The 12,717-nt window shown below is 46.5% G+C and overlaps 1 protein-coding gene across 3 annotated transcripts in view; it reads right to left on the bottom strand.

Moving 5' to 3' along the window:
• The window catches only part of Sh3rf3 (SH3 domain containing ring finger 3), a 265,461-nt gene that overhangs the window by 100,446 nt on the left and 152,298 nt on the right, over positions 1-12,717 (bottom strand). For all 3 annotated transcript variants that reach the window (XM_087898129.1, XM_048451758.3, XM_087898130.1), the window contains exon 2: positions 6,720-6,995. In XM_087898129.1, coding sequence (XP_087754255.1) covers positions 6,720-6,995 — 276 coding nt within the window. The remainder of the gene's footprint in view (positions 1-6,719; positions 6,996-12,717) is intronic.

The raw sequence follows: 12,717 nt of genomic DNA, 5'->3' as shown, positions 1-12,717 counted from the left end.
AGAGCTGCAAATAGTTGAGGAAGGGCACAGAGCTGGGGAATAGATAGATGTACCAGGCCAGGGAGCACGAGGCCTGCTGGAGACAGAAATGGCCAGCTAGGGCTGGGAGTGAATTGAGAGCTGAGAAGGCATAGTTCTGGATCAGAAAGAACGCTGGAGACGCGCAGGCTCTGATACTGACTAGAGGAGAAATGAGCAGAGCGTCACCAACGGGGTCCAAGCGCAGCACTTTGACTTTGAAAAGTCACTGCATCCATCCATGGTAAACACACATGGGCACTTGCAGAAAGTCATGCAGGAATATCTGAGGGACACACACACATGTTGTGTGTTTATCTTATTTGCCTATAAAGCTTCAAACAGGACTTTGCCAGTAGGCAAACCAGAACCACCACCTGCTTTTTACTTCGATTATGTAGTTGTTGACCCTTTTGTTTCTTTGAACTCCACCTTGAGAACAAAAGACGGGCTGGGCAAGGCAAGGGCATTGAAGCCATGTCCTTTTCTACCCTTGTATCTTATTTAAAATCCCTTTGCGGGGGGGGGGGGCAGGACAGAGGAATCTAGAAGGTCAGGAATAGAGCTGAGCCCCACTTCAAGCATTCTTGAGAACTTTTCCAAGTAAAGTAGGCAAGTGGGATGCTCAAAAGGGGGTGATTGAGGACCCCGACTCTCTTTGGGCTCTTCCTGCTATGGGTCATGTAGCCAAAGTGCCTGAGAATGCAAGCCCTGAAAGCATACATCCATACCTCAGGAGGCAGTGGAGATGATCCCAATGTCTCAAGAACTTGTACAGTGGGAGCTCAAGAAGTGCTTTCTGAGTTTTATAATTGAATAGGAGTAAGAGAATGATAGCAGGCTGTCAAAACTCTAATGAACCTCAGCACCCTCTCTTACGCCCAAAGCGCACCTCTGCCTTGAGCGTTGTAACCCCTCCGGCTACTGCGCACCTCAGCTGACTGGTTCCCATGCCTCTCGGTGTCCCTGACTTAGGATACTACGGCATCTTTGCACAAGGACTTTCTCTTCTTGAATCCCATGGGAGACCTCCAGATATGACTCCTGAAATACTGCAACACCCATTGGATTTACTAGCCCATCTGTGCCTCATCCCAGTCCTCCAAAGAACAAAGATGTAGTGGCATTGCATTTGTATTTTAATAAATAAAGCTTGCCTGGGAATCAGAAAAGTAAAACAGCCACACTGGCCAGCCTTACAGACTAGGCAGCAATGACACACACCTTTAATCCCAGCAGCCACACTAGCTTGCCATAGAAACCAGGCAGCAGTGGTGCACGCCCTTAATCCCAGAACTAGGGAGGATAATAAAATGGGAGGAGACAGCTCTCAGGCTCAGTCTCATTCTGAGATTCCTGGAGACAGGATCACCACTTTGGACTGAGGTAGAGGTAAGAGTCAGTGGCTCAATGTTTTGCTTTTCTGACTTTCAGGTTGAACCCCAATTTTTGTCTCTGGGTTTTTATTAATTATGCTTCATGTGGTGCCCAACCTGGGGTGCCATTTGTAAACTGAGACTGTTCTTTGGTTTTCTAATTGTCTTCTATATATTGCCACATGGCCGTGGCATTACCTCATTTTCTACAAGTGTTTCCTCAGTGTCTGCTTGACCACGCCTTCTATCTCTATCTCTCTCTGTCTCTGTCTCTGTCTCTGTTTGGATTTCTCACCTGGCTTTGACCTGCTAAGCCAAAGGCCAAAATAGCTTTATTCATCAACCAATAAAAGCAATATTGTTGTAGGAGGCCGCTTGTTTGTTCCTAGCTGCCCAGACTCAAAATAAGTACTCAGAAACTATATTATTTAAATAACTGCTTAGCTAATCACTAGCTCTTATATCTTTGGTTAACCCATTTCTATTAATCTGTGTATTGCCACATGGCTGTGGCTTACCGGGTAAAGTTCTGTCTGGAATCTGTCTCCAGTGATATTCCATGGCTTCTCCTTGACTCTGCCTACTCTCTCTCCATATATCTCTTCCATCTGGCTATATTCTGTTAAGCCATTGACTGAAATCAGCTTCTTTATTCATTAGCCAGTAAAAGCAACACATATACAGAAGGACATCCCACATCACAAAGCTGTCCTGTTCTGTATGCACTTCTCACTTCTCACCCTCTCCACACATGTTCCTGGCAAGACTTGGACAATGCCCGGAGCTCCACTGAGATACACACAGCCATGTCCCAACAGCTTCCTGCTATCTCACACTTCAGTTAACTTAATGATGCTTATGTCTCAGTGTCCCTGGCTCATGCCACAGGATTTGCCACCACAGACCACGATGTCATTTAGATGTGTTCTCTTCTGGCATTTGCAAAACCAGAGAGATGTACACAAACCAGGGGTGGTACCGACTTCCTATCTTAGTTACTGTGACCAAATCTCTCAAAGAAGCAATTTGAGGAGGATCTGTTTTGGCTCACTCTTCGAAAGCACAGCCCCCATGGCAAGGAAAGTGTGACAGTGGGCACATGAGGTAGACATGGAGGCAGAGAGAAACCAGAAGTGGCTTTGACACAACCTCCTGTCAAAAGTCCTTTTCCCAACAACCTACTTCCTCCATCTGGGCCCCACCCGATAAATGGCTGACATCTCCCCCAGACACCATCGCCACTTGGGACTAAGGATTCAAACACAAGACTGTGTAGGGCATTTGATACCCAAATTATAATGCTTCCGTTTAAAGCACACAACTGGAGTGGCAGTTGGATCAAAACCTCATTTTTACCTGCAGAATTATCTTTTGAATGGGTAGTATTAAAACAGCATCGAGTCATTCTAAAACCAATTTGCTCGAAAAAGGGAATGATGACCTTTGGGAACACGGCTTTAGAAAGCGTATTTTTTTTTTTTAAATCAGTTCCCTGTAGCTTCACCTCCCCAAAGCCCGGCATGTGCAAATACAAAGACTGAAGGCAAGAAAGACGGCGTGTCGAACCTGCCAGAAGCTCTGGTGTTTTGTGGGGCTCCTCTCTCGTGTCCCCTGAGTCCACAGGAAGGCTGGGTTTACGGGAGAGGCCATGTGTAGATAGGGGCCTGAGAACTAATGGCTTTAGAATAACACTAACTCGCTGGCTCCCAGAAGCTCAGCTTCAGGTCCAATTGTCAGTCCTGACTCTGTGGAACTGTATCTCAGTGGCACTGTGGACACTGTCCGAGTCCTGCCAAGAAGCATGGAACCGAGCAGAGAGCTCCAAGAAGATGCTCATGTCCTCTGGGAGCCAGGTGCGGAGAGGGTGAGAAATGAGAGGAGCATACAAAACCAAACCAAACCAACCAACCAAACAACAACAACAACAACAAAAACAGGGAACTTTGCTCCTTGGAGGAGAGAGGGTGGGGATGCTGTTGGGGTGGCGACAAGCTGATACGGGTATGAGACGGTAGGTGTCACAGTGCTCTGGGAGTCAGACCCAGAGGCCTCCCATTTATAGGAACCCACAGGATTCAAGCAAAGAAAGTCCTTGTGCAAAGATGGTGCAATATACTTCCAGCAGAATGCCATGGCAACAGCTGCTACCCTCAGTGACAGCAGAGTCCTGGATCCTGTCACAGCTGGTCCGGGTCTCTCTCCAAGCTGCCTCAAATACCAAACCTACATCAGGGACATAGTGAGGGCAACAGCCACGCATCCTAAACACACTGATCACAGAATGAATCCAAGGCCAACTGAGCTCTAATTTGCCCCTCAAGGACTAACACACACATTCTATGGAAACACAGATTAGGTCTATCATTGGCTCCACCGGAGTCTTAATGCCTTGTCTCAGCTTCCTCCTTACAGGGTGACACCATGCCACTTCCCTTGAGGCAGTCTTTGGCTGCGCTCATTTCTCTAGACTTATTCTGTGCCTGTTTCCTAAGCCCAAGTTCCAGAAGGAGCCAGATCTCTGTCCCTGAACACAGGATAGTGCCCAGCATGGGGGCAGGCCCAGAGTATTTTTTTTGGGTGGAATAAATAGACAAATATCCAATCCACTAGCTCTCGGCCAGGGAATCTGGCCTTTATTGGCCGTGAGTGCTACAGGCAGAGGCGTCTGGAATGGAAATGGAAGTTAAGGGAGTCTGCCATAATACAGGGAGAAGCTGACATGCCCTGGGCTTTACACTCTACTGGGTGAGCTGTCCTGAGGAGCTCCATGTGTGCCCACAAGGAGAATCTCTGACTCTATTGATTCTGCTGTTGCAGCCAATAGAGCTAAAAGTCATTTGGAGCCTGTCGTCCTAGCAAGGATGTTAGAGAACAAGGATGTAAGAAGCTACAAGTGCCGGAGGGGAGAGCATGAGTACCCACACTGATGTGCAGTCGCTCAGGGCAGGCTCTCCAAAGCTGAGAAGCCTGCCAGGCGCCCTGGGAAGGCACCAGAGGCTTCAGACTGAAAAAAGGAAGAGAGAGGGAGCCGGTGAAGGAGACCAGGGCCGGCTTCCCCAGGAGCTAAGAGAGCTAAGGAAAGGAATTAGCATCTCAACGCCCTGATGAAAGGAAGAAAAAAAAAAAGCGCTGGTTCCCAGAACGGAAGCTAGATTAGTCACTGTCAGGCGAACAACAGAATAAGGCATAAACAGCAGTCTGGCACAGGGACCACCAACTCTTTCTCAGAAAATGGTGTGCAAGGTAGTCGTGAAGCTGGAGGAGAGCCGCAGCGCCACAGCCTATACCGCAGATGAAGAGAGGGTGGGTGGGCGTGGAGGAGAGCGGCACCCTCCAGGCACTGTTTCTTCCAGCCAGATACTGAGAATTCCAGTTCTGTTGTTTACAGCCTTGGAAGGAGAGGGCAAGAGAAGGAAAGGAAGGAGGAAGGAGCTAGGAGAGAAGACCCCCCAGAATGAATGACACAAGGCTCCACCCACTTCTCTGGCAACCTCCAAACTCTGTAACAAGTACAAGAGCTGGTCTGCTACCTGGCACCAATCACAGGAGCTCCAGAAAGACCACAAACCTGACTCAGCGTTTCACTGGCTCCACAGTAAATGCTGTTTGGTTAGTGACCAAGTCCTCAGGCTAGGTGCTTCAAAAGATTCTCCATGCCAGGCTGGAGTGATGGCTGCTCTCCCAAAGGCCCTGGGTTCAATTCCCAGCAACAACATGGCAGCTCATATCTATCTGTAACTTACTCCAAATCTATGGACCCCTCTTCTGGCCTCTGTAGGCATCATGCAGGTACATGGTGCACAGACATACATGAATGCAATACATCATACTCATAAAATTATTATTTTATAATAATAATAATAATAAAAGAGATTCTCCATGCTTAGTTGATTCAGCTGTTGCCCTACAGGAGAGATGCGATGTTGGCTTTGAGCCCAGATAGGGTCTGCAATGATTCTACTTAAAACTCAACTCCCTTGTATATATTCAATATTTAAAACCTTAAAATGATGACTGCTATTGAGGCTAACAGCCCGCCTATCTCAAGAGTCAGTACCAGTGCTGGCCAGAACTATGCATTAGTGGGCTGTGTCATCTCACACCATTCCACAATGAAAATCAACACAAAACAAATGTCAATGCAAAAAGCACAGCTCTCTGCCTTGAAGAGAATAAGACATGGTTTATTCTGCAGTCATTCTGAATGATCAGAAAACTACATTCTGAATGACCTGGGAAACTACATTTAGGCTACCCTCTCCACCCAATTATGCTCTATCATGGAAGTCTGTAGTGATATTTTATTTGTGTTTTAACAAATAAATCTTGCCTGAAGATCAGAGTGTAGAGTTAAGACACTAGAGGCCAGGTGGTGGTGACTTACACCTTTAATTCCAGTACTTGGGAGTTTATGCTTTTAATCCCAGCACTAGGGAGGTGGAGATAGGAGGGATATGACCGGGTGGAGAGAGGAATATAAGGCAGGAGGAGATAAGAGCTCAGTGTAGTCTGAGGTTTGGTGGAGATAGTTGCAGTCTAAGTGAGCAGTCTGGAGATTCAGTTTGAAGCAGTCAATCAGAGGATGCAGTCTGAGGACAGGATCGCCTCTTTGGTCTGAGCGTCAATAGAGGTCAAAGGTCTCTCTAGTGACTGACCACTCTGCTTCTCTGATCTCTCAGCCTTCACCCCCTAAAGATCTGACTCCGGTTTGTTTTCATTAAGAACAATTAGAACATGTGCTACAAAAGTCATTTCATGAAGTTATACAGTTTTACAGAACAAAGAAAGTCACAATCAAGGCAAGTTTAGAATACAATGGCAGGTACATCATGGAGGTGGTTACACCAAGATGGGGGAAGCTTGTCTGTAGGCCTAAGATGCTATCCGATGGCATTCTTAGCCTTTGGGCTGGTGGAAGCCAGTGGTCTGCTAAGTTAATAGATTCCAAAAGGTTTGTGTCAGTCAGTCACAGGACATTAGATCTGACACCGAGCAGTCAAAGAAAGACTGTTAGGGCGGGGTTAATGTCAGTCTAAGAAAAGGTAATTCGCTTCTGGACCTGCAATATAGTCCAGTCTCTCCACAGTCCTGAACTTCCCATCACACTCTGCAGACACAGCTTCTTCTTAGGAGTTCTCATTCACACAAAAAAAATCAACAACAAAACAAGTCCACGAAGCAGACACCCTTCACCCACACCGAGGCACAGGGAGAGGGTGGTCATTTGCTCAAGGCCTAGCAGAGAAGTCAGGCTCTGAACGTAAGCGTGGACTCTTGGTTCAGAAGACATGGGTAGACATAAGCCAACCACGGGGCTCACCTTACCTTAGTGAAGGTCAGACAATCTTTGTCTTGGTCTCTGTCCTTCATCTCAAAATCATACAGGGCTTTGCCCTGGGGCAGAGCCTGTGGCAAGGGCCTGACACACTGGATGTAGCTGGCAGGGAGGAAGCCATGAGTCCCCTGCAGCTCCCCGTGGTACCAGTTCTCATCCACCTTACGCCGCAGAATGATGATGTCCCCTTTGTTGAACTTGAGGTCACCGGGTTCTTTGCCCTCATAGCTGTAGAGGGCCTTGCCATAGGGAAGCTGGGATAGATTCTGAAACAGAAAAGAGCAGGTGGTTACTTGGAATGGCTCTCCCTAACACCCAAGAAATTTGACCTTGAAAGTATGGCTTCAATGGTCATTGTGTGTCTTATGTGTGAACAACATTCGCAGACCAGAAACCATCCTAAAGGAACAAACAGTCTAACATAGGAACACATAAGTCCTCTGACCTCAGAAAAGCAAGACAGTCCATACAATAGCAAAGTTCTCAGTCCTATACACGAGGGCCAACTGCAGTCCAACTTTCTATAGAGACCACTGCACTGCACTGCATGGGAAAGGCTCTGAAGGAAGTAATGAATTATTATCTGTCAAAGATAAGGAGGATATAGGTACAGGAGGGGACAATTCATTCAGAGCAAGCTGGGCAGCCAATATCTCACCCACTGTGTGTGCCTGCCTCTCCACAGACCCGTGGCACATACTCACCCAGCCCAGATGAAAGATTCCTGGTGGAGGAATGCAGAGGCCACTCTACCCCTAGTCCCAAGTCACACACCACCCCACTCCCCATGCCATGCAAGCTTTTATGTCACACAACATCTGGTCCAGAGGACAGGACCCTTCCAAGAATATCTAAGCCTGGTCTCGGGCAGTCAGGAGGTGTTCTGTCATCCTGTCAATGTTTGTGAACTTATTTGAATATCATTTGCTACTATGGTCTCAGACAGCAGCCACAGTTAAAGCCCCAACAAAATCTTTGCCTCCCCTCTCACAGTAGCAAGGATCTTCTCAGTCCTAAATTGATCAGGTTTTACTGTCCCATTCCCTATACTTTCCTAACTGGTCCTGATTGGTCAATTCTGGCCGGCTACATAAGTGTCTCTTGCTTTTCTTTCCTGGTGGTCCACACTTGTTCAATGATCCATTTTGTGCCCGAGGAAAGCCTTGTCATTGTCCCCGAGTCAATGTTCAGCAATTCCCTACTAGAAGTGGCATTTTTCTCACAAGGGCTGCCTGAGCCAAGGATTCTGTAGTATTTGAATCAATCAATAGTTATACAAAGCTCAAAGCCACAGTACATCAAAAAGTCTTTGTAGAGGGTTTAATAGCACATTGCAAATCAATCACTCTACATTTATGTCTTGGAGATGTCTGATGACAGCATTTAAGAGAAACCTGCTGGCAGATTGACAAACAACCCCCACTAGCCAATTAAACAGTAACACCAGAGAACTTTTCATTACAGAACTCATTCTGGATAGGATAGCTTTGTGGTCTAAGTACAATAGACTGTACCGGGCCCAGACTTGGCGAAAGGCAATTTGCAATCCAATACTTTGCTTAGGAATGACTAAAGAGGTAGCTGGCTGTAGGCCATCAGAAAAGCCCCAGGGCCATATAATGGCCACCTGGTCCCTGGCCCATCGTTTTTCCACGAGGAACAATTTTTCTCAAGATACTTTTGGTTGTCACAATGAGGAGGGGTGCTAGTGGCACCTAATGAGCAGAGCCGGGGATGCTGCCAAGTACCCCCCAATTCATAGCACATTCCCCAATAACCAAGAATATACCAAGCTCAGGATGTCAATAGGTTGGGAAACCCATCTCCACCCTGCTAGCTAATTTATAAAATGATGATGTTTCTCCCTTTTCAACTCAGCTTGCTGCCACATTAAAAGTCAAATAATGATGGGAATGCCATGGCAGAAATATTTTCACTATTGACTATATGGCCACACTTGAAATTTTACTCAGAAAATGGGTTTCAAGTGGCAGTAAAAAAATAACACATTCTGCTCACAAAGCACCTACACTAGGTACCCAAAGGAACATCCCTTGGCATAGACTGGCATTGTGTGCACTCCCTTTGCTAGACATCTTCTCATTGATGTGTGTGTGCTTGAAGGAGTAATCTTAGCGTCATGGCTTTGGTGACTGTTTGGAAGCATCTGCTACCACTGACCACAGTGTGCGTAGGATAGACCATGCTAAACCTACACCATTGCTGTCTCCTTCAAAGATCTCACTCCAGTGAACATGGAGTTCTCCCCTAGCTGCCTCTGCTCAGAAAGGACTTGGCCTTATCTAGACAGGCCAACACAGGGACCATTTCAAGTCCCACCTTCGCTATCAGTAACCATGACACTGGATCCCAGTTTTGCTGGGAGGGTGGGGATACAGTGTCAGGGAAACTCCTAGGAGTCAGCTTGATTGGACTGCAGAATCCTACCCAGGCCAGGGGCCCACAAGTTACCCACTTCCTGGTCCTGAAAGGTATCCACCCTGAGCCTCAGGGCACTCTGGTTTTTACTGATCCTCTACATGGCTGACAGTCCTACACATATGTGGGCCACAAGCTACTAATCACCACTGTTATAGGCCAAATCCTACTTGCCTCTGTGAGTCTCCAACTCTCAAATCTACCTGCACTTCTCTTAAAGGCCAAAGTATACGTCCACACCCATGACGACTAGAAGATTTCATATCAGTGTAGCTACTTGTTTGGAATGCAGATTCTAGACATCCCACAAGCTCTCTCTGTCCCGTTAGCCCTACTTCCTATATTCCTCATCCTTACCAGGCAAACTCCATCTATCTGTGCCCATCCTTCCCTGAACCTAGTCTTTTCCCTTAAAGCTTGCTAATCTACTGCTATACTCTTGGATCTTCCCCCTACCTAACTCTCCTCTTTTCTCAATGTACTATACTGTGTGCTAGCTGCACAGGTGTAAATTGGAGTCTACCCTGCAAATTCCAATGACTTTCACTGTGCCAAGGGATCCAAATTCCATGACACAGGAGCAAAAGCATACTTTCTAGCCATGGGGGGTAACATGACTGATGTGGGAGGTGATGTATGTCATGAAGATGTTTTATTGCCATTGGTTAATAAAGAAGCTACTTTTGGCCAATGGCTTAACAGAGTAAAGCCAGGCAGAAAGAGATATACAGAGAGAGTAGGCAGAGTCAGGGAGAAGAAGCCTTGTAGCCGCCGCCAGAGATAGATGTGTTGGAACCTTGCAGGTAAGCCACAAATAGCCATGTGGCAATATACAGATTAATAGAAATGGGTTCATCTAAGATATAAAAGTTAGCCAGAAAAACACTTAAGTTATTGGCCAAACAGTATTGCATATAATATAGTTTCTGTGTGATTATTTTGAGTCAGAGCGGCCAGGAATGAAAGAACGAACAAGCAGCTTCTGACTACACATGACAACTCCCAAAGAGGATGCACACCTGTGAAATCTATGGGCTCTGCCGACACAGCTCCACACCACCTCTTTCCCATCCCAGATCCACAGCACTGGCACTGGGTTCCTAGCCTGGACATTTCCTGTCTGCCGCATTAACAGAGCTGTGCTCTACCCACCCTAACAACCAGGATCCAAGAGAAGCCTGAGAGACAACAGTCACCATCTTTGTGCTGTTAGTTCAAAGGAACTCAGGGTGATCCTGAGTCGGGCCTGTGTCTCTGCTGCAGCTGGTAGGTAAGGAAAAAGGAGTGGGGGAAAGGCAGGGGGCAAGGAAGGTCAGCACTCACTCCTGTACCCCTGACTGTCATGAGGATATAATAGAACACAATGTATAGAAGTAACACATACACAGACACACAGAGACACACACACACACACACACACACACACACACACACACACACACACACAAAGAGAGAGAGGAGAGAGAGAGAGAGACAGACAGACAGACAAACAGACACAGAGTCAGAAATGATGTTGACAGGAAGTTAGGTGGGAGCAGAAGAGCCAGAAACCAGCACTCCCTGTTAAAAGATGCTCAAAACTGTGACTCATGGCACTTCCTGCAGCCTTTGATCTTCAAAGCCCACTGTAATTAGTTCATGGCTGGTCCTAGAGGAAGGTGAGTATTACTGGGGAGTGAGGGGGGAGCAGAGATGAGACTCCTGCAAATCTCACTGTGGCAACCCATCGAACTCCCAGGTTCCCACTGCCTGTGTTCCAACCACAGCCATTTGCTTCCTCTCCACAGACAACTTCTCTCACAGGGAGGGTGTTCCCCTTAGGAAGAATTGAGTTCAAACACTACCAGGAAGCCACCATTAAGGCATTAAGAAAAAGAAATAAAAGGAAAGGGGAAGAAGAAATATATCTGGGAAGCCTACAGAATAATTAACACCCGCTACCCTGCAAGGCATTAATAATAATTAAAACTTATAATGTCAATTTCATGGCTCATTACTCAGATGAGACACGCAGATCTTCCTCTGGGCTTAATGTCCTACCCCACGGAGACTGGGTTCTTACATATGCATAGCGGCGCTCTCCAGCTTCTAAGGCATCAAATTCTGCAGTTTGCTTTGACAAATGGGATTCCATTAGACCTCCAACTCTGCAGGGTCTCACACGCATCCCTGGGCCACAGGGTCACCATGTCCTGAAGCAAAGTGGATGAGCACTCATAGATGGCTCCTGCACCACAAGAGCCCCAGAAAACCAGAGTGAAGTACGGGAATCAAGAACTCCTCCATCTTCAGACTCTCTGAATTCAGGGTCTTTCACTCAGTGCTTGCTACTTGGGGTTATATCAACCTGTTAGCAATGGCTATGGGTCCCATCGTTATAGACAGTTGGCCCATTTTTTGTCCTTCGTCCCTGGCCTGGTAAAGGTCACAGGATCAAGGCATTAACTGATTGAATAACTATGTGAAAATTACCAGAATCAAAATGGAATCACTTTTGCCAAACCCTAGATATAAGTAAGTACAGAAATAAATGAAGCAAAGCAAAAGGTTACTAACACGGGGATCTTAAATATTCATGCCTGTTACTGTCAGGACCACAAGTACTGCAACTTTACAGAGAGAGAGAGAGAGAGAGAGAGAGAGAGAGAGAGAAGGAGGGGAGAGAGAGAGAGAGAGAGAGAGAGAGAGAGAGAGAGAGAGAGAGAGAGAGGTTTACTTCTGCTAGGAATACAGACCAGTGAAAGTGTATATGTTCAACCATGGGCCAGTGGTACTTTGTTATCAATTTATCTATTGTTTTTTTAAATCAAGGGTCAATCATTTCCCAGAGTTAACAAGGTGAGTCTGCCTGGTCCTCCCCTTCATGTACCCTTCCTCAAACCCCAGGTGTGGCCCGGATCTCACGTCCAGTACATCAGCCTAGTCTGGTCACTCTTGCCCACACAGCACACAATTTCTAACTTTTCTCCCTGACTGTCCACAACTTACAGGCTCATCACAGGCCATATCCACAGTATTCACTCAACCAGATCCTGTACACACTTCTCCAGAGACTACTCAGGTGGGTCTACATGAGCCTCCTCTGCAGACACCCACATCAAACCCTAGATCTACCTCCAAATTTCAGGATAGGAACAGGATGCGCATCCTACACACCAGGCCAGCTCACTATGTCCACCTGACTTCATATATCCAATTTTTAGGCCTAACCACGCCTGTACAACCTGTGTTCTGCCCTGACCTACTCAGTTTTAACTAACAAAAGAAGTTGACATGCCCAGGTATCACTGCAAGTATATAAATACCATTAAAGATCAAGGCAGTATCTCCCCTCCCAAATCCACCAGTCCTACAGAAATGTTCACCAATGAGAACGGCCCAGATGAAGCCCACAAAATAGAATTTAAAAGAACAATCATAAATGTCATCAAATAATTCAAGGAGTTTAAAGAAGACACAAAGAAATAGCTCAATAAATTAAAAGAGAACAGATTTAAAGGGAATAAATACCTGAGCAATGCCAACGGAAACATAAACATAAGGCTGTTG

This window comes from Myodes glareolus, chromosome 18 (genome assembly GCF_982192425.1).
Source record: "Myodes glareolus chromosome 18, mMyoGla1.1, whole genome shotgun sequence".
Lineage (NCBI taxonomy): Eukaryota > Metazoa > Chordata > Mammalia > Rodentia > Cricetidae > Myodes > Myodes glareolus.
The sequence above is the reverse complement of the archived record's forward strand: the minus strand, read 5'-3'. Positions and strand labels throughout refer to the sequence as shown.